The sequence below is a fragment of the Opisthocomus hoazin genome, chromosome 5, assembly GCF_030867145.1.
Source record: "Opisthocomus hoazin isolate bOpiHoa1 chromosome 5, bOpiHoa1.hap1, whole genome shotgun sequence".
NCBI lineage: Eukaryota > Metazoa > Chordata > Aves > Opisthocomiformes > Opisthocomidae > Opisthocomus > Opisthocomus hoazin.
The window spans coordinates 74,718,623-74,746,046 of record NC_134418.1 but is presented as its reverse complement, the minus strand read 5'-3'; the positions used below and the strand labels follow the sequence as shown (position 1 = coordinate 74,746,046).

General features: G+C 37.5%; 1 protein-coding gene across 1 annotated transcript in view; it reads left to right on the top strand.

Annotated features, from left to right (window-relative positions):
* GPM6A (glycoprotein M6A) overlaps positions 1 to 5,788 on the top strand; it is a 131,690-nt gene extending 125,902 nt beyond the window's left edge. Inside the window, exon 7 of the mRNA XM_009938970.2 lies at positions 3,566 to 5,788. Within this exon, the coding sequence (XP_009937272.1) occupies positions 3,566 to 3,718 (153 nt within the window). The 3' untranslated portion in view covers positions 3,719 to 5,788. The remainder of the gene's footprint in view (positions 1 to 3,565) is intronic.
* Positions 5,789 to 27,424: the final 21,636 nt, after the last annotated feature.

The following is a 27,424-nucleotide window of genomic DNA, read 5'->3' as shown; positions in this document are numbered from 1 at the left end:
TCTAAGCAGGAATGTTTCCCAGAGTATGGAAAGACCCTGCACTGTCTTGCATATGTCTGTAATTGAAACATCCTGAGACAAACTCTGGAAGCTGCCCTGCTTCAATTTGAATAAGCCTTGACAGGGCCCCACTGGCTTCAGGCTGTTCAGGTCATGGAAGTGTGAAATGCAATTAGACAGCCACTTAGAGATGACCTCCTTAGCGTGACAGTGTTATCTAGGAATTTGGTGTTAAACGAAAAAACAAAGGTGGTGGGACTGTTAAGCATATATGCCAGTATAGAACATGGATATGTTTTTGAGATTATATTCATTACGTAAGCGAAAGTAGTTGTTTCCAGGAAAGTCAGCTTACAGTGAATGCGAACTCCAAGAGTTTTCAACAGTTATTCCAGAAGTTTGTTACTGTAACTTTTTAAGGAAGGGATGGGTTCAGAATGAGAATTTAAAGAAGATCAGACTGTGGCCAAAGTACCTTCAGCACAGTTTGTCTATTTTTTAAGTAGAAGAAAAATGCCAAGTGAAACTGCAAGTTATTAGGTTTAAACTTGTCTCTTACTGGGTTGTTACCAAATATTTAGTGAAGATAACAAATGTGCCTACATGATTCCATTTTCACCACATATTCCTCAGTTGCAAAGCTTTTTGGCAGATGTGTTTTAAAAGATCAGGAAGATGTAAGTACACTGCTCAGATACCCCTCCACTTCTAGGACTGTATTTTCAAATTGAAATCCTACCCTGAAAGGACCAGTACTGGGGTTTTCATTGGATGCAAATTGTAATTGTCTGAGATGACAGAATTATTAGGATTATTAGGATTTAATTTTTTTCAGGAGTTTTACTGTGGAGGAAATTTAAGACATTTCATTCAGCAGAACGGGGAGTCAGCATTAGTGTCTCTGATTGATCTAGAAATGCCTGATCCGGAGACTACCCATGGTGAAAGCTTGTGGAACAGCGGAGTTAGATACAAGGCGTTTCTTTTTTCTGTGTGCTAAATTATGACCAGAAAGTGTCCCAGAGTAACTCAGTACATGCTGCCATCTGCAGCACTTGCACTATCATCACAGGTTGTGCTGCTGGTATTGTACTAGAGATGCTAAGAAACTCCTAAAGATACGTAGAAATACTGCTGTCTGTAGTCTTTCTCCTTGAGGACAAATTATCTGAACACTTCTTCCTATTTTTTGGCTCCTCAACTAAGACTGTGTTCCTCAAATAGTGATTAACTGGGTGAAAGCTTGCCATCAAGCACCAGGACAAAAAAGACACCAAAAATATTTGGTCCTCTGAAGGGTTTCAGAATGCTTTCCTTGAGCTTAGTTATCCAGATTTAGAAATGTACATTAGCCTGCAGTAATCAGCAGCATTTACCAGCAAACATTTGTGGAAAAAGCCAACATTGGCATTTAGTATGTATCTGAGATACTTACATATCTACAACAGTCTAATAAGAACAGGAGATTTCACAAAATCTCAAGGTGTTTTAAGATTATTTTATTCCATTTTCTACTGATTGAATCTTAATTTAGTTTCTCGATTTCTTAGGGAGGGGCAGAATCTTTTTGATTTCAGGAAATTTATCTGTGGCTTCTGAAGCAGCTGATCAACATAAATATAGGAGATGCTCTCATCAGAAGTGTCTGAAAGCCTGCTAGCGGAGGAATAAATGTCCAGGGAGCTCTAGAATAAACCAGTTAAATACCATTACTGAACATTTTTTGTTTTCTGGCTGAATACAGAGCCAACAGAGCACGTCCAAAGGTGAAAGGGGAACAAGTTTTGAGAAGGTCAGAGGCTCCTTGCAAGCAGATCCAGCAGACTGAAGGTAGGACATTTGAGGTCCACCTTCGCAAGCTTGCAAAGCCTGGAAATGTCCTGAAAGGCCCAGACTGGGGAAGCTGGGATGGACTGGAGAGCAGTTTGTTGCTCTAACAGGCAGCTGGAGTAGCCTTTACGCTGTAGATGGCCACAGGCATGAAGACTAAGGAAACTAACCCCAAAAGGGACTGAATGCAGATAGCATGTGGCAGCCCCTGAAGGAGGAGTTTTGAAAAAAGTATTTTTGGCAGCAGTTCCTTGGAGGCCTCAACTTCATTCCTTGTAATGGTGTTGCGTTCAAATTTATCACTTATTTGATCATTTTTGTCACCACCATTCAGAAGACTGGACTTCTAGTGTTTAAGCTCAGTCACTGGCAGCCATACTATTTTTTTATAAAAAATATAATGGTTGTATATATATGATATATAGTGATTTTTATAAGCCGATAAGCTCCATCTCAAATGCAAATAGGGTGGTTTACATCCTCTGTTTATAATGGAAAACATTTGAAGAATGCAGGATTTTTTACTGGTAAGATACCTGACTTTCAGATTAAGTTTATTCAAAGCCATGTGAAAAAAATTTGTTCATGTGACAATATTGCCAATATCCTTTAACTGATGTTTAATCCTCAGATGTATTTGTAGACATTCTGTCTTCTCCATTTGCTAATACAAACAAACCAAGCTCTTTAAGAGCATATCAGCATAGTTCATGCAGTGATTTTTGTGAGTCAGGTCCAATCTCCAAAACTCACCAACAAACTCTATTATAATCACAGGCTGTGGCGTTCTTCCCCCTTCTTTTCAGATAATTTTTAATTTTGTTTTTGGATAGAATATTTGGAAATCTATTAATTTTTTTTCTTAAAAAAAATGTATTTTTACATATTCAAAAATTTTCATGGAACATGAACATTGCTTCTGCTCCACTCAAGATGTATACAGAAGTTGTCTTTTAAAAATAATAAAGATAATTTTCTCCTAAAAATCATACAAAGAAACTTTTTTTTTCCTATGCATTTTAACTAATTACATAAATAAATTGTGGTATAACTAACATAACAGTGAAATAAAACTACTAAATCAAATGATAACAATATGTGCCCTTTTAAGACCTGAAGTTTATTTGTAACTGTATATTTTGTCACATTTTGCCTAGCTGAACGTATTTTACAATTTTTGACAATTTTTTCCCAAATTAGTGGGTTTTGACAAAGTAGCTAGAGTTGTAGATGAAAGATTTAGATCATGGATAAATAGAAAGCTAATACTATGTGTAACAAGACAGAAAAAGCAAATCTTTCTGTAATTTCATTAGACATCTAAAGACTACAGATGTGTATAGTTCTATCTTAAGCAACTACGTTAACAAATAATGATTCAGTGGGGAAAAATCTGCAAGAAATAACCAGAAGTCATTTTTCCATGTAGACTTGCAGACTAGGTGAAATAGTAAAGCGAGGAAGATGTGTTGATTTCTCAGTTTTTTAGATTTTTTTACAGCCATTGCTACCTACTACTAGTCATGGTAACAGCAATAGCTATGAGCTGACTAATCTTTGGATTAATGAAGCTCATGGTTGAACTTCACATCATATTGTTGTACTACTGCTTGACTTAACAACACTTGATTCCTTCTGATGAAAACCCAGTCTCTATCCTACAGCTTTCCAGTTTGAACTTGTTCTATTGTAACTAGCTCTGTTGGTTCCTAACTCCGTGTTACCTCTCTTACAGGTCCATTATCTCATGGTCTTGTCTGCCAACTGGGCCTATGTGAAAGATGCTTGCAGAATGCAAAAATATGAGGATATTAAATCAAAGGAGGAACAAGAGCTTCATGATATTCACTCTACTCGCTCTAAAGAGCGGCTCAACGCTTACACATAAAAGAAACCTTGTCTTACTCTCTAACATGAATGCTTTGTTGTTTAACTAAAGGCCATCCAACCATTTTAAAAACAATTGAAAGTGCTTCTCACAAAAGATAGATTGGGTGACTTACATATCACCCATGTACAATTCTTGGTTGTCTAGCACTTGGTTTCTTAATTAGTTCTTACTTTATGTGACCATTCTCTACCACAAAGCTTTTCAATAGCCTTTCCTGAATCCTTTAAAGCTAATTAGTTCTGCTACATCCAGGATACTAAACTATTATCAAATACAAATATGTGTTTGATTTTTTTAATCACTTTGTATGTGTTATGCATAACACTTTTTGCATTGTTTCTTATATGTTTTTGGAAAAAAAGTAGCTTTTTATACTCTTTAGTTTTGAGTTCTATAATACTTTAACTACAGGTATACTTCAAAGGGACCATTGTACGTGATGTACAATATGTAAAGAAAACATTCTGATGACTTTCCTTTATATTTGGAAAACCTGCCAGATGGACCCTGATCAACTTGAATGAAGGTCCTAAGAACATTTTAAACAATCAAAGGTGCAATTTCTAAATTTGTAATAGTGGGTAAAAAAAAAAAGAAAAAAAAAGAGAAAAAAGAAAAAAAGAAAAAAAAATTTAAAAAGTGCTTCTTATCTTTGTTGACATTGTATTATTATTGATGTTTTGAAAGAATATTCTCTTGTTCCAAGTTCCATGGGTGATAATTCCTGTTTGTATTGTGAGCATGCAGACCGTGGTGCTAACAATGCATGGCCACTTGCCTTTTGAAGGAATTCAATACCACGGCTACCTGTTACAGAGTTATGGTATATAGACAATTGTTAATTAAGTGATATAGTTATCCATAGTTTTTTACAGAATGAGCTCTCTGGAATTCAATGATGGTTATGCTAAACTGGAGCTGTTCATGTGATGATGTAAGAAATAACCGCTTAGCTACATTTATGAAAGTAATATATCAAAAATGCAGTGACCGTAGGAGTCAGATGTCTTTTTACCTGCTTTAAAAATTTAAATGGATTGCACCTGTCTGAACTGTAAAAGATATATTAAAGGAGACTTCCATAAATGTGATAGCTTGGCTTCCAGCTTTCCTACACGTTTTGGTTTACCTGTAGTACGTTTAAGTAAGGTGAAAGACCATTACAGAGCTTATTATTTGAAAGTGTAGTAATATATTTGAACCTTTATTTTGATAGGAAAATGTTATCAGAAAGACAGGTAATCTTAATTTGAAAGAATTACCTGTATCAAAAACAAAACAAAAAACCCTATTTGAGAAAAGTCAGTATTATGGGACCAAATTTGATGGATTTTTTTTTTTTTTGCCTATTTCTAATGCTACAAGAATGCTGTAAAGTGTCTTTTAAAGTGACGTAGCCTGACAAGACATTTTTGTCAGTGTTAAAAATCTTAGGTAGTTTTGTGCACTTATTGGACCATTGTGAATTCTCTCTCAGTGTAAGTGCATTTCTAATAAAACTTCTTGAGTAAAACTCTTCTTTGTACTATTACTAGTCATGCATCATCGGTAAATTTTAACAATTCTTGTAGTAAGTAGAGGCTAATTCTATAGTTACTTGTGGCATGATAATGCATTAAGTAGTATGAGTTGACTGAATTTTTTTTCTTTTTCTTTTCTTTGCTTGTTTTGGAGGTTTTTTGGTTGTGTTTTTGATTTGGGGTTTTGGGTTTTTTTTACACTTAGGCTGTCCTACAGGGTCAACAGATTTCTGATAATGTGCAGTACCAGTATTACAGTTCTGCAAAAAGTATTAGGAACCTCTTTTGGATTCTATATTGTAGTGTTTGAGTTTTGTGTCTTAAAATGTTTGTGCTGATTTTTAAAACTATGTCTTTTAAACTCATGTAATGATGTTAATGCTTTTGGCTCTTCTCTGGTATTAGAGTTTGTATTTTCACAAAGAATGCTTTGTAGCAGGCATTACAATTAATCTGTTTTGTACATAAATGTGCCAACAGCTTGAAGGTGGCGTTTTTGAAATGTAGAACAAAGTGCTTGCAAAAATGTAATAAACACACTTGTGTACTTTGTGTACTTATTAATTGTTTGTGTTGCATAGGTTTGGGGTTTTTTTCCTATACTGGACAAATCATTGTAACCAGAAGAGAACAAGCTTGTTCCTTCTATCGTTCTTCCTATTGGAGGACTGTTCTCAGTATTACGCATTTTTTGTACAACCTACTTTTAGATGTTGAAGAAGATAGTGCCTTTAGCAAAAACTGTGAGAACAAAGAGTAAAATTTAAAAAATAATAATCTGGAGATGTTACATTTGTTAGAGAATGTATCTTTGTCAAACTGTGACAAAAAATTCTTATTGCAAAAAAAAAATAATTCCAGACTCTGAAGAGTGATATTCTTATCCCCTTTCATGACACAATTCCCTCTGGCCTGTGCCTTTACAATTCACACATAGGTAAAAGCACAGCGTGTGGACTTCCATGGTTAGAAATGGTGCCCCAGTTATGGGTGGTTTTTTCCTCTGAATTAAAACTCCAGTTCATTGCTCATGTGCAGATTACTTCAAATATGTCTCTTAACCAGCATTTAGTATCAGAAACAATACATCCTAAGAATAAGAGAGTAAAATAATTTCCAGGATCAGAATTTCGTAGTCTGGGAAGTCTGGGAAGGTTCCATGAGCCCTAGTTTTTATATTTTTAACATATCAGTCAAGAGAACAACTGGACAAGATTCACCTTACTGCAGTGTCGTTTGGAACAGCTCAGCAAATGCTTGTCCACCATCAGGTTGAATGTTGCTGAGGATACTGACACGGATCTTGCAGTAGCTAATATTTTAGAACCTTAATAACAATACTACATTATTTACATGCATGTAAAGTAATTTAAATTGTTACAAGAAATCTATAGCTGTGCCAATTAAAAACATATCACTAAGGAAAACTAATTAAAATGCAGTTCCACAACATGTTTGTTTCTCAGTTAACTAGCTTTTATATAGGTCTTTGTCTGCTCGTGATGAGAACACATGCCATAACGGCAAACAATTCTTCATCAGCAGCACAAGCCAAGGGAGCGCAGGAGCTTCCCACAGCACAGCACATCAGTCATAACTGATTCACTTCAAAGTCTGCACATATTTGGTTTATTCCAGACTCTTCTCTGTCTGTTGACAGCCTAAGCTGATTTATCCTGAGGTAGGTTGCGTGGATCTTGATTTCTATAGACTCTGCTGTGCTTAGTGGAAACCTGTGACTGTTGTGCTTTTCAGAAACAAGAAAACCAATTGTAGATCAATATATTTGGTATAGTTCTTTTGCTGAAAAAAAGGATGTAGTTAAATGAAAATGCCAATTTAAGAAGTTTCCAACTCTAGATGCTCAGTTTTGCATTTCCTTCACAGTTTGCTATGCCCCATTAGTAGTGCTAATAGCATGTTACAAAAGATATCCCAAAATGGCTTGAGTTAGAAATCCGTGCCACTCCTTTTCCCCGACCCACATCTCCTCGTTTTTTTGCACAAGGCTATTTTATCCCTCATCAGGACCTTATCACCATTTCTATTTTTCAACACAACCACACAAACCTTTCAATCAGCATGATTTAGGCGGTAGTGAAGTGCACTTCAGATGTGGGGAGGAGTGTCCACAGTAGGGGCGTAGAGAAAAGAAATTTTTAAGCCAACCTCATTCCTGAGGCCAATGTATTGTACAGTTGGGTGGTATTGCTAGAAGCAGGAGGCACTGAAATTATTTGCTAATTTCATGTTTCTAAATAGCTAATGATATAATTATTTTTGTCACAAGAACTAAAATAAAATGAGGATTTCTAATATAACTGAAAATATATCTATAAATTCAATGTTTTGAATAATATATGCAATTATTAATCTTGACTTTGGGCAGTTATTTGAATTGTAATATGTATGCATTGATCATAAATATGTGTTCAACATGACCATGTGTGCAATTCACCTTCTGCTGGTATAGTAGATTTTAGGATGGAACATTTCTGTACTGTACTTTGTATAATAATCCATGACAAAAGTTTATAGAGTTCTTTGTTTCATTAAGATCCAATGCACATTTCAATTATTCAGTTCTGGGTTGCCACAAGTACAATACAGCTGCTTTTATGAAGAATGCAGCTCAATTCAGATAAACCATAAGAGACCAGACTATGAAGCATTTCATCCCAGAAGGAGAAATGTGGTGTTTAAACAAGATCCCTGTTAAAAAACCCCAATGTTTTATTTCCATTGGGTTGCACAGAAACCCTGCAAATAGATATTTTTTAGGCAGCAAACAAATATGACTCCAGGTGATATCACATTTCAGCACTGCCTCCATTTTGGGTAGATTTCAATTGAAGAGAACAAGCTCAAAGCACTTCACATTTTTAACAGCTCTTTCTGTCCCACGTGAAATATTTTGACTTGTCTTTTTTACAAGGGAGGAACTCTAACAGTTTCTGAATTTTGAGCTGTTCAACTATACATTCTTGTTCTTTCAGATATATCCGCAAAGGACCCAAACACTTCAGAGGGTTACTCTTGTATTTCACAGTTACTAGCAATGATGGCAATGGGTAAGTGGTTCTGCTAGTACAGTGAGAGCGCTGGTTACTTGCAGATACATGGATTTTCTATGGCTTACTGTAGTCTAAGCATCAGCCAGGAGACTTGCAGCTATTCTGCATGGAGAAATTTGTCCTGAGAAAATGGTTCTTTCCACATTGTGCAAGCTGTTGTGGACTCTTTCCCCATGTCAGGTGGGGTGTGGGCAGGTAAATGCAAGCTCCAGGCAAGATTATTTTTGTTGCTCTTTGGATTGGCAGTTCTGATCCATCTGCTTTTCTTCTGCACGGCTCAAATTACCATGGCTGAAAGGGATGGTCTGGGGGCAGCTGTATCTCCTCTAGAAGTGGGGAGGTAATGTTAAGCAGAAGCTTTTTTCACAGCATCTGCCACAGCTATAGCAATAACATGGCAACAACTGGAATTTTGCCACTAGATCCCAATCATACTGAAAAAAAGGACTTGAAAAAATTAACAAGGGGTTTGCACAAATATCCTGTGGTTCTGCAGGTTGAGTTACTCAAGCCAGGAATGCTGCATAGGCCAGAAAAGTGATGATAAGACCTAGTTTTCCTAGGTTTTGTCTTCTTTCTTTTTCTAAACACACTTAAACTAGTATCTAAATGTTTTTCCTTCTCATCTGTCCAGGAAAAATGATACTTATGCAAGAATCACTTTCCTACAGTTAATAGAGAATATTTTGCTCTCTGAGACTGTAAGTCCTGCATTTTTTTAAAGAGATTTACTTACTTTTATTTCTTCTTCAGGATAAAAATTAGTTTAAGAAGAAATCTCATCAAGGAACAAATTTATGCTCAACAAGTTCATGTCCCAGTTCAAACATGCAGATCAATTCCTGGACTTCTATAATTCAGCCAGTTTAGTCTACATGTACAATCACAGCCTCACAAGTTCGGTCTTCTGGAATAATAAACTAAATCACATGGTTAGACACAGGGGCAAACTGTCGGGTTTGTCAGCTGGCAGGTTTGAGTGGATTAAGCAGACTGAAATCTTTCTCAAGAAGACAGCGTTGAACCCCTCAGATCAATGCCATCTCTTGAAAAATGCAATAACAGGTTAGGCAGAAATGCTTCATTAAGGTATTTTATTTATGTCTCTGTTCTCCTTTCATGGTTTGCTTTTTCTCCTTGACATGCTGTTCCTTGTGCTATAATTTTAAGTGGAACTGAAGCAACATAAGACTTACTGCTACTGAGAAGGAGAGATCTCACCAATGCGGCGGAGTAGTGTACCACGTGGCTGGAAACAGGAATGAGGACAGTGAAAAAGAGCAAGACAGGGACAAGGAAATGGAAGATTTTCCCTTTCTAGTAAGCCCTAGCTGAGGCTAATAAGCTGGTCTGAGGACCTGCACCTCAATTAATGAACTGTATACAGGTATGCCTCGTAGGACTCATGGGCTCAAGGAGCAGTGAGAGTTTCTGACAGGGTACAAAGGGCAAATGCTGCCTGGAACAAACTGATTTTAGGCAGCCCGAAGCCATGTTTCTCCTTAAAGGAGCAGATGGCCGAGAGAAATCTGTAGCTGCACGTCACCTGTGATTGTCACAGCAGGACCGAGTCACTGGTGGTGTGGCCATGTGTCCTTGGTTTCACTTCCCAGCACCAGTAACATGGGGGCAGAGCGTGGTGGCATGCTGTGGCTGCATGGAACAACCAGGCAGAGTTTGTGTCACTTAAAGCAGCTCCGGGGATGATGCAGAAGAGGACCGCTGCTCCAGACGTAATCCTGGCCCCATGGAAGCAAGGCTGTATTTCACTAACAGAAGAGAACAAAGTCAGGATTTGAGGTTGAGCAGTCTGGTGAAACAGGTGTTTGTATCATTTGCTTAAAAGCAAGTGAGACATGCTAGGATTTTTTGCAGTGTAGTAGTTAAATGACTGCATTTTTCATATCTTTTAAATACACAGACAGACACGTAAAATATGTAATCTGACAAAATAGATATTTTTTTAATTTACAGTTAATCAGTGCTCTGTTGTCTCAAATGGTACTATTCCAGTTACAGACAAAGAGTCACCTGAGATCCTGCAGACTTTTATAGCATTCTGGGGTCCTGTGGGCTTGTAAGCCCATTATCTTTATTCAACAGGGTTTTTTTTAGAATTTACAATAAAAAATACAGTTAATGGGTACCTGGATAAATCAAATACACTTGAGCAGACACAGCATGACTTTTACAAATGGAAGTCTATTAACAAACCTACTGGAGTCTTTTGAGGGTGACAGCAGTCTCTTTCATTTCCAATTTATTTTGAGATCCAAAAGGTTGTTGAGATAGTTTCTTGTCAAAGTATTTTAAGACTAATCAGCCTTAGGCAAGTCCTTGTACAGGTAAATAATTGGTTAACAGACAATAAATAAGACAGTTCTTACACTGGAGGAAGGTAATTTTTGGACTCTGGGTTCTAGAGCAGCTCGTCTGTGAGGATGGTTGCTCCTGATCGTGTATGGACACCTCCATCACTCTCAGGCAGAGTATCTGGTCATTTCTGTGTTTTATGAGGATGGTTGTTTTGGACTTCTCTGTCTTTTGGGGCACACAGCTCTCTTTTCCTCATTCCTAGTCTGAATTCATCTTGTCTTAGTCATTCTTGACCGAGGGGAAAATGTTTCTGCTGTAGGTGGTGAGCAGCAACAAGTTTCCTCGCTGAAGAGCTGCCACTTCTGTTGCCCCAATACTTCTCTTTTACTGGTTGGAGTTCTCTATACTGAACGCACCCATACGTACCCTTTCCTCCTTAGAAGTCTGTGACAGTTGTATAGTCTGAGAAAAAAAACCTCCATACTACACTAAAATGAATGCCACCCTTAAAGGCAAATAGGAGATTCAATGATAAGGTGAACATTTTCCTTACAAAAAATGGCATTTGTTTTACTCTACCGTATTCATCAGATACCTGTGCAAATGATGAGAGCATCTATGAAAATAATAACAGTTTTGACTGTTTTTAAGAGTCTATTCAGCTTGTTTTGGTTTCTGCTATCATCAGGTCTCTGGGAATTCATGGTGTTATTTTTTTCTCCTTCAGACTTTCCAAACAACCTGACAGAAATGTTAAGCATAGTAAGAATTGGGATTTCTTCCAGAATTTAACGTGTGTCAGTACGCGTGTGAGCAGATCTTTTTTGCCCTGTCTTTCTTTCACAAACTATAAAGAACATTCTTCCCCTCCCTGGACAGCCTCTGGAGTGCAATCTCAGGTGCCATAACTTCACGTTGGCCTTCCCCCAACCCTTCTCCTGGCAGCCCCTTCACCAACACGTCCCTGCCCCGGGGCAAGCCGCTGCTGGGCCCAGCTTCCAGCTGCATCTCTGCAGGACAGGTCTGCTCGGGCAGCAGGTGGCTGAGAATGGCGTTGGGATGGATTTTCCCTGACTCCAAGCAAATGTGAAGCTGTGCCCAGCCCAGTCTCTGCCCCAGTTACTCATTGTGCTCCTCCTGGTACCTTCTCGACCTGATTATCCAGATGTGAGGCAGTAATGAAGTAGTAATGAAGATACCCTGTGAAAACTATGGAGAAGATGATAACCAAGGAGAAAAATCTGGGCTCCTGAAAGAAATTTCTATCATCCTTCAATATTCTTAGTGTAAAAATAAAGAAAAACCAGGAAGTGGGGGAATCTTTATACATACAATATCACGTTGCTGTAGATCCTATGCAAATTTGTGCCATGCAATACTTTCCAATTGATAGTCAAGATTTGTTGTTGTTGTTCTTCAAAATCATAAATAACAATATTAGACAAAAGAATATTTTCCTAAATCTGGGGAGGGGGGTTCATCTGGGACAAAGCAGCTTTTAAAATTTTATAAAAAAAAAAATACACAAAGTTCATGAAAAAACATTGAGAGTAGTAATGTAACTTCATACCATAATTTATATGATATACTTAAATAAACTGCAGGAGATATTAATTGTTTTTCCTAAGGAAAAAAGTTTATTAAAAAAAAAGAGAATTAAAAAATCTCCTTATATAAAATACAAGTATGGCTAACAGTATTGCAGAAAGACATGAATTTTAATATTTTGGTAATTTGTGTATAATGTGATATTTTTGCATTTTTACAATAAATACACAGATTCTTATATCCGTTTGCATTTAATTTCATTAAAATATAATACAGAGCCACGAGCCATCAAACTGTGAAAGTCGTCTCCGCTTACCAAAGGCTTCCTTTTGTTCCACAGGGAGCAGAAAGAGTTTGTTATCTGCATTAATCTCTTTAACTGGATTAAGTTCTTAAGAACAAAATGCGCTCATTTCCTGGACTAGTATATGGGCCAGGTCTGTGGAACAGGTATTTATGAATAGACATGCAGACAATTTTACTATGTGCCAGAAGATCACAGTTAAACTCAGTGTCACAGGTTTTCTGAGGAGGCTAACTCAGAAGACTGCATAATTTGCAACCCTTTTTAGGGTCATAGTCCTTCTAATAATTCTATTGTTTTGTTTTCTCTTATCCAACTGAAAAAAAAATTGAAGAAAAAAGATTATAGAGAGCTTTCTGAGTGAAAACGAGTCTGTGTTTTATCCAACATTATTTTGGCTCCTGCTTCTGAGTTTTTGATTCGATGCTAGACAGGCACAACAAACACATAATCTTCAATTTCATAAATGTTGTGGAGATTATTATTGTCTTCTCCATTGTGAAGCATGTATCATGGTCAATCAGTGCAACAAACTGTATTGCCTTGGAAATCTGGTGTCAAAATTCTCATTTACCTGCAGAAAGGTATCTTTACCTATTCTATATTTTTGTTTTTGCACTTGCAGTCTTGACTTCATATACTTACAGCTGACCTAATTTAATTTCTTCTGTGTCATAAGTAGAGAGACTTTGTCAACAGCGCTCCGTTTGTTTGATGTTGAAGTATTTGGTCATTTAGAAAACATTTTTATTGTTCTTGTAATATGTTTTTACTGTATGAATTTTTGAAAATACAATAATCTTAGCTTTATTTCTTTCTAGGAATTTGTTCATACTGAGAAATCTCACTGAACTAACTAAATGTACTTATCCTGTCTTTTTAAAGTATTATAATTTTCAAAAGGTCTCTGAAGTTCAGTGTGAATCTTTCTTCTAACCAAATGATTTGATTCACAAAAAACTGGATGTAATCAAGCAAAAGTGCTGTCATGACCCTGAAATTGGATGTTAGACATATTTTTCTGTCTCGAATTACCTGTCAGCATGTGATGCAAATAGCCTGTGGAGTGGAGTGCTGGTTAAACAACCTTCCTGCGAAATTCAGGCAGCTTGCTGTTTAATGACCAGACCTGTCAGACCAGTTCGAGGTAAATTAAACATCAGTGGAAACTCTAACAGATGTAAAACTGCTGTGGAATTCATATTTTTCATCTGCTGACATGACTGAGCTCAACATTCTAATCATAGTAGTATAAGACATTATTGCGGGTAAATTGAAAGTATGTTACAGAATCACAGAATAGTAGGGGTTGGAAGGGACCTCTGTGGGTCATCTAGTCCAACCCTCCTGCCGAAGCAGGGTCACCTACAGTAGGCTGCACAGGACCTTGTCCAGGCGGGTCTTGAATATCTCCAGAGAAGGAGACTCCACAACCTCCCTGGGCAGCCTGTTCCAGTGCTCCGTCACCCTCAGAGGGAAGAAGTTCTTCCTCATGTTCAGACGGAACTTCCTGTGCCTCAGTTTGTGCCCATTGCCCCTTGTCCTGTCACTGGGCACCACTGAAAAGAGCTTGGCCCCATCCTCCTGACACCCACCCTTCAGATATTTGTAGGCATTTATAAGGTCCCCTCGCAGCCTTCTCTTCTTCAGGCTGAACAAGCCCAGTTCCCTCAACCTCTCCTCGTAGGGGAGATGCTCCAGTCCCCTCACCATCCTTGTAGCCCTGAATTTTGATTTATTTTACAATCAAGTCTTTCCATTTTTGTTTGTCTCAAAAATGAGACCTTTTAATTAGAATAATTTACAAATCAAAGTCCCTTTATTAAGTTCCTAGCAGCTAGTAAGCTTGCAGTCAGGATGCTGTGCCAAAGCATAGGAAGGGGACATCTTCACCTTTGCAGCAACATGGGAGAACTGTAACAAGATCCACTTAATTACAAAGTACTTCAGCTTAGTAATTTGACGTATCACCTCCCTTTCTGTCAAGGGAAAAGAGTGCTGCTGAACTATTTTAACCATGGCCTGTACATATAAACTTCTCTTTGAAAGCCATGGTCGTCTTACAACAATTACTAAGTTCTCAAGGCTCCTTCAGTTGCAACACTATTTTACTGCCTTTTAACAAGAATGTAACCATTTACTGCCTGCAGTACAACCTGCCTAGGTACAGCCCTCCTCAAGGCACCATGCCAGCTGAAAAGCCTGTAGTCCATATTCTCCTCATGGGTATGTCACACATTAAACTGTGTTTATGCTCACTGCCAGAATCGGTACCGCATACAGCTTGACCCTCAGTTCTGGGAAGTCATGGAGGAGCGTCCACGCATTCGGGACTGCGACAGCAGAAGAGCTTGGACTGTTGATCTTCATGCTTATTCCTCATTAACTTAAGTATCTTTACATATAACAAAAACAAACAGCACAAGGGGATTATCCATGTAAGGTATTATTTTGTAGCTTTTAAAGACAATGGGGAAAATGGTTGAAGGGGAAGACTGTGGTAAATCTATAACTGAAATTTATAGAATACTGACATCCTGTGGTAAAACTACTTAAAACAGAAAGATGTGGCTGATTACTTGGTCGCTTTGAGAGAGTTATGATTTTAAACAACCACTTTCAGTAGATTATTGCAGTCTGTTTCTTTTCTAGTTCTATGTATTTAGAAATTATTCTTCAACATAGTTTAAAAACATCCAAACACTGTCTTTATATAAATATATGGTAGATTCATTGCTTGGGTCATAGTCATAATAGGTAAAATTACAGGAAGTGAATAACTAAAGGATTTCAGTGATGAACCTGACTTCATGGCACTGCTTATTATTATAAAACATTTTTTAATTTTTAGCAGTTTTTGCCACCTATTTAAAAAAAGGCATTTGTAAATAATTATTGTTGCAAGATAGTACTCTGAATCAAAAACCACAATAAACTCTTTAATTTGTAGTATGGGGTGTTTTTTTTGTATTACAGGTACAATTTCTAAAAATGCTATTTACGATGTTTACTTTGCTTACCTGATGGGGAAAAAGGGCTGCTAGTCTTTCAGAAATATTTTATCTCTTTCTAGAATAAACATAAATTTAATTTAAGATAGTGAGTCATAGCAGCAGAAGCTTCCAGCTATATCTCAACTTTATTTGCCATTAAAGCCACAAGTACAGCTCTAGATTCGCTTGGAGCAGAGCTGTGCTTGGTTCAAAAGTCATGAGATCACTAGACAACCATGAGACGACTCACCTTGGTAAGGGTTGTGGTAAGTGATGTAACCTCTGTAGGCATGGGAGTTGCATGTTCAGCTGCCTTGATATCTAGCTAGCCAAGCAGCTGTTCAAAACCAAGTTGTGTTACAGCGAGAGCCTAAAACATAAAGCGGGATAGCCTGGATGACACTTACAGTGGTTTCAGGTGCCTTCAAACATCTCTTCTGATCTTCAGCTACTACTGCAGCAGGGGATTCAAACATGACGTGTCTCGCATCTGTAAGCCCTGTGAAGAGTATCTAACACCCTAAAACATGCAAAATGACACAAAGTTACCAGACTTAGGTAACTGAGTCTTGTATCTCTTGATCTCCAGTGTTTTGGCTGGGGCATCTCGGTACAAGGAAACCAGCAGAGCCAACCCTGCTGCTGCTGTCTCTGGCTCAGCCCTCCAGTTTGGGCTGCTTGGCAAGAAGACAACGCAGGCAACACAGGATCCCAACTGGAGGAACGAGGTGTGCATACATCCCACATGTAGCTCTGCTCTTGATATAGCATTTCCCCTTAACAGATAATTAAAATATAGATCTGATTATATAAGGAAAATAGGAAGGATTACTCCCTAGGACAGATGAGAACCTTCACCATTCATGGTCTGGTGCCTTCATAAACCAGATTTACTTGGCGATTGAAATGGAAAATAATTATATTGAATGTTAAGAAAAGTACTATTAAAATACAGTAATTCAATTCAGTTGAGTTTTTTTCAAATGAGGAGAACCTGATCAGGAATTAAGTCATTATCAAAACAAGATTTTAGCAAAAGGAGTGAACCCTTTGGGAAGAAGAAAAAAGAGCTAAATATCTTGCCAACCATGTAATTTTCTTAGTTCTTCCTTAGTTTAGTTGAACAATACATAGTCCCTTCCCAGGAAGAAACTTCCAGGCTAGCACAAAAGTAGCGCTTTGAATAAAATTGTCAAAATATGTTGTGATATTTTCAAGTAAGGCAAATGTGCCTTTGCCACTGCATAATTTTAAAGATGCTTAAGTTTACTTGCATGCAGATCTTGTCTAGATTACAACAGCTGGCATAATTACATGTTGGTTTCTTGTTTGATTGAACCAATAGTTAAGGTGAATTGGAGACATTCCTCAGAAATATTTGTTTTCTCCCCCAAAATTACAAGCATAAAGAGCTTCCTTGTTGGTCATAAATATGTATTTATCACTTCTGGAGCCTATTGCATTAAGGCTTTACAGATATCCAGACTAATTTTATGTGAGTTCTGGATATTGTACTTTGGTCTTTAATGAAGTATTCTGTAAAACTTTAGCTAAACCCTTGCTTCTCTGTGAGTTTTCAGGGAACTTTTTTCAAAGAGCAGTGTTCCTTGCTTTAGTAGGTTTTTTGTTTGTTTATTTGTTATTTTAAGATTCATAAAAAGAAGGCATGTATTGCATATGATTTCTCAACATCCTGAAAGAAAGGTCAGTAACTGTTACCACTGTTTTTATTCAGTCATTATTCAGTGTACATGAGAAAAATGTCAATTACTTCTTGCTCTGACTGGTATTGAAAAACACTTGATTTTACTGTAAAATCTTCATTTATTTAACATCGAAGAAAATGCAGAATCTGACCTTTTTAATCACTTTTGACATTGTATTTTCCAGTAAGGGTTAATACATTAATGCAAACTCTTGCTGTACCATGTGTAAAAGTCTAATAGATTAAATATTTGATGACATTACCATATGAAAATACAGATAATTAATGCAGCAATATGGAAGAGAATGTCCTTATAACTGGCATGCTAATGTAAAAAGTCATTGGACTACAAAATATTGACATTAATTGAAACATTAATTACTTACCTGTCAACACATGCTTCTTGGCAAAATCAAAAACAACAACATTCTCTTAAAGATTATTAAAAAGAAGAGGTGATGTCTTCCTTAAAGGCTGTTCACTTTAAAAGGATTATTTTGGGAATCGGGGAGATCATTACTATTTAGGGATCATAAGCATAACACTAAAAGTAAATATGACTTAAAAATCATAAAGGCATATTTGTTAAAGATTTTTTTAAACACAGAAAAAATTGCTGTTTAGACTATTCATCTTTTTGGACCACTTTGCAATATTTCAGAGAAGTGGCCTTGGAAGGTTCCCATCACAGAATCAAAAACAGTAGAATAGTTTTTCGGTAGTGATGACTGAAAACGAGTTGCAGTTCTCTCTTGTTATATATTGGCAGACTGAAAGTATGATTTGACTGCTGTGTTCCAGAAAAACATACAAGATCCTTCTCTGATCTGCGCGGGGTCACAGATGAGTGTTGCCATTAAGTGGGACAACAGAGGGGGATTCAGCCCCACAATAAGAGAACTAGAAGCATGTGTGAGGTGCGCGTGTGGTCTAGCCTAGTGTCTAAGCTCCTTTTCTAGCACGTGGAGTCTAGAAAGCAATTCAGACCAGCAAAAGATGACACCCAGGAGCTCTCCAGCTGCATCACTGCAAGCTCCATCGACAATCAATATTGCTGGATTTGATTGCATAACCACTGGTATTTGCTGATACGTTGTAGGCCTCCAGTTGCCAGTGCAAAAAGGTGTAAATCTCCTGTAATTTTTATGCCAGATTCACTGGGACATCTACCAGCCCCATGCACATATCTCAGATATGATAAAGAGTCATCTCAAACAGCACTATGTGCATTCAGGTGACTGAGTTGATCCTAAGGTCTAAACTGGCTATAATGAGATCTTACATGTTTTCTTTATATTCAAACACCTAAATTCAGGTGTTCAAGCATTGTGATGCTTCAAAAATTTCCAGAGGTAGAAGTGTTATCTGAGAAATAAACATATGATCAAAATGTACGGAGGCCCAGGAATAATAAAGGAGTGCTCTAAGTACTTTAGAGGTCTTTTTTAGTAATAAGCCCAACTGAAGCCAAGAAATACAACCTGATGCACACAAGCTAGTTTAATTACAATGCAAATCTAATAGCCAAGAAGTCTTGGGGTTCATGTCTCCTCTCTCCTTGTAGTTGGGGTTTGATGCACAGCACGATATTACCCCATCGCTGAGCAATATCTGCTTGGATATCAGAGCGGGGCTGCTGTACTGCTTGCTTACTTCTGCACACAAATCCTCAGTGTCAGAGGTAATGTCCTACTGAAATGCCTGGAGCTGGTTTCCCTCTCAGAATTCCTGTTTTGCCTTCCTACAGACTCAGACAGAGATCTACTCAGCAGATATGTCAGAGCTATATTTTTAAGGTTATTAAATGAAGCCTAAAGGCTAACAGTGAAACGAAAGGTGCGCTATGAAGTACACAGAACTCAAGAGAAATGCCATCACATGCTTTTCAAGCACAGACCATGTGGAAGAGTCATAAATGACAAAGAAATCCAGCCTGGAAAGAGTCCCAGACCTTGGCTTCTGGTGCTAAATGCAGGTAAAGGGACTGCCAGCAAGTAGTTTAGAAATATGCTTATCTGGTAATTTTATTTGGTGCACTACATTTTCCACATATTAGTACTTACGCTTATGATGACAGCATCTCCCCTTAACCGCCACATAACAACCTGTGCTACACGCAGACTGTTTAACATTTTGCTGATTTGTGTACTCCTGTCTCACAGCTACCCTTGAGAGAGGAGAGCAAACTATTCCAATGGACTGGTGCAGGCAATGAAACAGACGGGTGTGAAAAGCAATTGATGGAAAAATGGGCAAGTGGGTATTGCTAGCAGAGTAGAGAGGATATGATAAGAAAAAAAAAAGACAAGACAAATGAGAGATGACAGGGCAACAACAACTTAGGGCCTTAAGGGGATGGGAGCAAATCAGACCTTGATACGATGTAGCAGGGAGCCCAGACAGTGAACACAGAGCAGGGACAGGTTATGTCCAGAACCAGCGACAGGGTGGGAAACTGGCTGAAGCGGGGAGGTAGTCACCGATCTGATGTAAGACTAGAGGGAAGATGGGAATGGGTGGGAAAGAATTGGAAAAAATGTGCAAATAGATGTTGAAAAGAGATATGTAAAACTATTTCGCAGTACTTGGAGATCCTGGACATGAGTCCAGAGAGAAAGTAGTTGTGGTCAACTTACAAACTCAACGGGACCTTGAAACAAAAAATAAAGATCTGTCAAGAGACTCTTAATAAGACTGTCATTTTAAGTGTCTCTTGAGAGTAAAAACATCTAGGAACATTTGTAATAAGGCTGAAATACAAGCTAAAAGAAAGCTGAAAGATCTTCCTTTGTAAGTCTGTGAGTCACTGCAAAGTCCCTTAGTCTTTGAGACTGCGGAAAATCACGTAAGAATGGAGAGTAGGATGAAAGAGGAGTGTTTCCTTTTGAGCTTGATTGTAACAGCGGAATTATAGCAAGCACGAAGAATATTTTAAACTACTGACGGAATTTCTCTGCTGTGTTTTAGAAAAGTTGTGTAGACTATTAAGAATTTATACAGCGTATTGTCCTGGGTTCAGCTGGGATAGAGCTAATTTTCACAAGAAGCTGGTTGGGCTGTCCCAAACAGCCAGTCAAATGGGATATTCTATACCATGGGATACCATGCTCAGTATTTAAGTGGAGATCTGGCTGAAGGAGAGGCTCTTGTTACTCAAGAGCAAGCTGAGCATCGAGTGGTGAGAGCACTGCCTGTTGTATATGCTTTTTATCAGTATTATTGATTGTTGTTTTCTTCTCCCTTTGCCATTTGTTAAACTGCTCTCATCCCGACCCATGAGTTTTTGCTTTTTTTCCTTCTGATTGTCCTTCCCATCCCACCGGGGAAGTGGAAGGAGTGAGAGAGTAACTGCGTGGTTCTTTGTTGCAAATTGAGGAAAACCCACAACACATATAATTATAGGAATTAAAACTAGCGTTTCTGAAGGTAATTTCTTTCCATAGAAATAAAAGTGCACTTTATACTGCTGCTTACCCTGTCTTCTGTAGTTTTCTTTTCTGCACCATGACTATGGAAATGGAGAATGTCTCACTACATTGAGATTGAGTCTTCACATTTCCAAAACCTGACAATATACCACTCAATACCACGAAGGGATTTATAGCCTGTGTGATTAGGCTGATACCACTTGCTAGTAATTTGGTTTTTTAAATTATGATGATAGTAATAGTAATGAAAAAGACAAACCTACATATCTCCAAATAACAGTTTGGGTTAGAGGAAACTATTTTCTTGAGAAGAGTCACTCCAGTAGAAGATAACCGGTCATTTATTGTATTAGTGCTTTGTAATCACTCTTTTTTTCCTGAAGGCTAAACCCAGATCTCTTGCCACCACCTGGTGTGTTGTCACACAGCGAGGCTGGAATAGTTACCCACAGGACAGTGTTAACTTTGTAATGCTGGACTTTCTAAACAGTCTTTAAACCAGGAGAAAGTACGTAGTATCTGATACAGTTTTTAAGTAAATACAGGAGATTTTGTTTGTGAGATTGAAAGAGGAAGTCAAACCTTAACTTTCTGAATAATTAAATAGTGACATAAAAATAGCAGTGATAGGTTAATTGTGTTGTCATTTTACTTGTGCAAATACTCATACGAGAAAAAAATTTGTGGGGTTAGATGCTTTGCCAGAATGTCAGCTGGAGGTCAGTTTAAGTCTCTGTTCTGCATATGCTTATGTATCTGTCATTCCCAAAATCTCCTGCTTACATACCCACACAAAAGCATGCACACAGCTGTGTTATTAAAATAATAATAAAAAAAAAGACAGCTGTCAAAATGCTGCTTTAACAAGACTGACGATGAAAATGGCATACTTCCTCTGCCATGAACAGAGGGGAGCAGGGATCTCTCTCTAGCAGGATATCAAAAGGCTGCGGATCTCTCACAGGGTGAATCAGAAATTAGTAATTGAGGAATAAAAGCAAGAGGCTTGTGTTTAACTCTGTAAAAGAGAGAAGAGTGGAAACAGCATTTTCCTGTCTGCCAAGCAGCGATCGCTTGGTAACTGGAATGTGGATCCCTCCAGATCACTGGGCCTGGTGGTTATACATGGTTTGAGAAAGGCCTCTCAGAGCTTCTCTCAGATTTTCTGCAGATTTAGCAGATCAAAAATGTTTTTAGAGGTTTATCACAGAAAAAGAGAAAAGAAAACCTAAGTATTCACTATTATATAATTAAAAAACCCCAAACAAACCCAAAACATTTGGGTGCATCAGAAGATTATTACAGGCCTAAACCCCAAGCTTGTAGTGTCCTCTGCCACCAGCCCTGCACCCAACACTGATGCTTTGTGGAGCTCACAGCAGTGCAGCAATGAAGTACCTAGTTTCTGTATCTGAAAATACAATTACAATGTCCCACAGCAAGCCAGCTGGCGTGTTTTGCCCTTAAGAATACATTCTCATTAAGGTGAAAGGTGAACTTCAGCACTGAATGTCTGGTTGTTTGTTTTGCTTAATTGCTAATTCGGTTTGTCAACCGATGTATTTTCAGACAGTGCCACGGTGTGGTTCTTGGGATGGTGCATGCTAGACCAGATGGACGAGGTTGTGCCGGGTTTGGCCTGTCACCTTACAAAGTCCCTTAGCAGTAACCCAGCAAATTTGTTGCCATTATTTTTCCATGCTTGCAGTTTCCCATGTGAAAACATTCTGATGGATTACAGTACGTCCTTCATTTTATATCTGTCTCTCTGAAATGTAAATAATTAAATAAATTAGCAATTATGTTACAGAGCTGTAAAGATACCATATACATGCTGGAGGAGAGACACAGTCAAGAGTTATGCAGTGTGGATGTGGCCGGGCTATACTACTTAGGCTCGCATTGAGCTAATGGCCCCTTGCCTTGTCCTATTTGTTTATTTGATACATAATCTTCTGTTTGTAAGTATTTATCCTCTCAGTAATTTGTGTTCTCAAATGTGCTTTTGAAAGGTTTGACGTTCTTCCATTAAGACATAGCTTGGAGCAGCAGATTTTAAATCTTCCAGAAGGCCTTGTACAAGAAGTAAACCACTGTCTCTCACCCATTTTTTTTTGTTATTTGTCCCTAAGTTGAAATGAAAAATAACATGTAAAGAATAGCAGAAAGAAATATACCAGTTACAAAAATATTGACTACTGTTTCAGTCTAGTTTATTTTCTTTTTTTTTAAACTGAGTAGCAAAATTCCTTCTCTTTTGTAAACTTGGTAATAAACAATACAATATTAATTGCATATATTGGATTTGAAACCATGCTGAATGAAGATTAGAAAAAAATCCTCTAAAATATGGTGTTTTATTAGCTGAAAATGAATGTGAAATCCCCTTTGCTCATTCTGCTTCTGGCTGTTTCTCTTCTGTCCCACATCAACAAATAAGTTTTGCCGATAGAGTAAAGGAACACAGAAGAATTCAAGAGAAAAATGGATCTCTTCTGAAGATATCAAACGCAGGCAGAGTGGACAGAGTTTCTGCAGAACTGTCATGCTGTTGTCATGCTAACTGAGAATAAATGCTTTAGTATGATATCAGAAGTAACTTGGGTAAGATCACAGCTAAAACACTTTGTGTAGTTCAAAAGAGATGACTTCAGAAAAAAATGCATGGAAAAGTTTCAAAGATGACAACGTAAATGGAAAAAAGGGCATGAGGAGACTGACATACCCAGCCAAGCAAAGCAAAAACTGAGGGGATATGGTTCTTCTCTGTAACAGAAGAGAATGAACACTAGGGAAGCAGAAATAGTTATCTAGTCTATTAGCTAACACTGGTAAAAGGATAAATGGGTAAAAGTTAACCATTATGGTTTTAGGCTGGAAATTAAAAATGAAAAAAAAAAAAGATTCAAAATCTTTAATGTAAAGATTTTCTGTAACAATCTTCTAATGGGAAAATAGAAGGAAAAATATTAGTATCTTTTTAAACAGAACTTAGTAATGATTTTAATATAATTCTGTGGGGGTTTTTTATAATAGCGAAGAACCAAATGCAGTGATCCCAGGGATCACTCTAAAGCTGCATTTCTGCCTTCATTTCCAAACCTTTCAATGCTGGAGGAAAATGCATTTTCAATGCCAGAAGAGAACTGGGACAACAGGGCTTCACACAGGAATTGTCAGTTAAACAATTTTTACGCTGCGGGACTTTTACCTCTAGATCAAGGTAAGAATTTTTTTTGCTAATTTCTCCCTGTTCCCTGTTTCTTTTCGTATAGATTAACTGTTCAGTGTTTCAATGAATCGTTTTGAGGATGCATAGGATTAATGCTCAGAAACATAGCAATATCTTGCAGTATGCTACAGTATCAGTTCAGGTGAGTTCATCTCTTAGTATCCATGTTCGAGATTCAAGTTTGGATTCAATAACATTTGGAACAAAACGTGCATCTGAATTTTCACCTGCTCTGGTACTGTGATCTCCTCTCTTCTCTTCGCCTCTCATGCCCACTTCTCATGATTCTGATAAACAGATTCAGCTCAGGCTCGTCTAAATTATAAACTAACTTGGGGGCCATAAACTCCATGACAAGATGAATTTAAGAGGATGTCTATGGATACATTACATACTATAACTACATTATTGTAGCTGCAGTACAGCTATTACTACAAATGGTTCAGATCTTACCAACAAATATATTTTTGAACTAAGTAATAGTGTATGCAGAAAAGTTTCCACAAGGTGGGGATGAAGTGATGTTTCATATCAATAACTTTGCTTTGTACAGGACTTAGTTTATAGTTTGTACTCTTTTTCAAAGTTTATGGAATAGAAATTTGATCTTACAAGTCAGGTATTCAAACAAAATATTCATGAAAACACGACAGCTTTTCACAGAGTGACGTATGATACAATATAGGCTTGTTTTAATAACTTGAACAGTATAATACTGAGTTATTAAGCACTGGTCCTGAGAGAGTTCAATTCAATATTTTTCACTTTATTTGACTTAAAATTGAATTTATGCTTCATTTGCCTGAAGTTTTATTACCTTGGATTTAAACTTCAACAATCTAGTTTTGTAATTATGGAAAAATATGCTGGTTTATAAAAGTAAATGTTCATCTTGTAATGCTGAATCCAAATACGAACAGCTGTTGCAGCATAATATAAGAGAAAATTAAATGCAAATAATTATAATACACATAAATCAGATCTCAGGAAATTATGAACCTAGTATAATAAGAAAAAATATTTTACATCTTCATGGTAATAACGAGTTCTTTTATTAGAATATTTTGCCTAGTTTAGCTAGCACTCTTATTTCAGAAGAGACAAGAATGATTTGAGAGCTCACCCACTTGCTCGTTTCAAAGAGATTTTAAAAGCTTTCTGTTGTTAAGGAAGAAGATAAGCATTGGCTTGATCACGAGCTACAGGAAATCGAATAGTCCTGGTATTAGAAACAGAGCGCTAATCAAACTTGTCAATTTAACTGTGTGTTGTGTTACACACCATCTAGAAATGGAAGAAATACTGCATATAACAACTTAAATCAAGAAGAAGAGGCATGTGCCACAATCAGATCAAGAAGAGACTTTCATACATTTGCCTGTTTGCAAACTGAGTACACAAATTTCCAGTTTAGATTAATTCTGCATAGCTGTGAAAGGTTATTTTAGTGTCCAGTACTCTCTGAACAGTTTCTTTTAGACATTCCGCATAGGACAGGTTTAAAGTTATCATACCAAACTTACTTATTCGAAGATGTTTGACTCTACACAGGATTTTGATGTAGCAGCATGATACAGCAGTTTATTAAAAACACAACATAAGCACAATATCACAATTGCAATATACAGTTGGATCCCAGCACAAATGTGATTCCCATTCCCAGTGTCTGTATGCTGACTGTCATAACACTTGGCCTCCCCAGTTGCTGGGAGGAATACGTAAGATGAAGCTTGCTCCAGTACTCTACTTTCTTCTAAGGTCATTGTGTTGGTTGCTCAGATTTTGTGCTCTGTGTTGGGCTGAGCCACTACACTCTTCCACCTGCGGGTCTGGCTAGCTTAGGAAGATACTCACACCTCTTTTGTTGTGATCAGACTGGTTCATCAGCAAAACTCCACTTGACACCAGAGTTACCATCCTCTATTTTGCACCAGAATAGCAGAGTAGATAGGAAGTGTACTGACTGGTATGTATGATGGTGACCAGCCTAGTGACGGTGAGTTACAGCCACAGAGCAGAGTGCATCCGAGCTGTGGATCCTAAATCGGTGACTTTTCATCTATTTGTCCTGCATCTGGTGCAGTTCGTCTGGGTTGCTAGGGACACACTCTAGTTCCAGTCATAAGCAGCATCGTATGTTTCATTCAGGCCATATAGTTTACATACTATTTTTGTTTTTATATTCTTTTCCTTTAACACTGCAAGTGTCCACTGCATACTTTTCATTGGTTTTTAAGCCCGTAAACATCCTTTTCAGTAGTCTATTCTGAAGCTACTTATAATTTTCATGTTCAAGATTGAATCAGTAACGTTTCTCTAGTAACTAGTACTCACATTTTTCAGGCCTGTCTATCACTGCTTTATCTTACATGTTTGATTTTTAAAATATTGCTCTTGATCTTCTGAATCATGGTCTATACTGGACAATTCTATTGCTAAAAACATGCATCAGTATATAATTTCTGCAATTCTCACTCATGATGGAAGTTCATTGTAGACGGCAGAATACTCTTATTTTCAGTAAGACATAAAAAAAATAATTGAAGCTATTTAATTTCATACATTACTTAGTAACACTTTTATTAGCTGTTAGTAATTCCATTAACACTATTGGGTCATTAACATTGATACAACAGACAAGTGCAATTTTGCTGTAATCAAGAAAGTAATAAAAGGATAGTTTGTTCACCACAGGACAATTTACAACAGCAATGAAGTCTAATGAATTCTATTATTCATTCTTTCTTTTAAAGGTTGAATTTAGATTATGACCTCAAACCTCTGGAGAGTGAAGCAGGTAAGAGAGGGGACATTCTGTCCTAATACGGCATTTTCAGTTTGCACTCAAGAAATTAGAATGAAGGAGTAGAAAATAAGCAGATTCGCTTGAATGATGTAACTGTGATTCTGTAACAGCCATAATTTGAGTCTCAGAGGAACCTAGTCTTTAGTGTGATCGTGAGTCAGCAAGACCAACCTCATCTGGATTTTACTTTGACTTACAAGATCCAGCTACTAGGTTTTTAGGTTTATATGAAGCGGAGTCCAAAAAAGAAATTGTGGATTCATCCAAGATGGGCAGACAGCTTTGTTTTCTCTCTGTATGCATTAACATTAAGCTTGGTACAGGTTCCCTTGTCACAAGAAAGGTTGGTGAGCATTTGAAACCCTGCTATTCCCATCAGGTTTGTGTCCACCCATGCCTTATCATGGTCCTTTTGGAGCTTGGGGGGACTGAATAAGACTCTGGGAAAAGGTGAGAGTGACATAAAATGGCGGGACCTGATGAAGACCTGCATTATAGTGAATAAATATAGGACTGCTTTCCGAGGACTTGTCAGTTTTAAGGTTGGAGAGAAAGTTTTAAGGTTGGAGAGAAGCTTTCTTGATATTGTAGCCTTTTTTATTTAACTAAAAAAAAAAAAAAAAAAAAAGGCAAAAATCCATCCTCAATTGACAAATTCCAGAAATGGGCCCTACCGTCTCAGGTATGTGCTGTAACAGTCTACAGCATCATGCCTAGGCCTATGATGTTCATATTCTTGTTTACGCTCTTGACTAGATTTAAGAAGCAAAGGAAAAA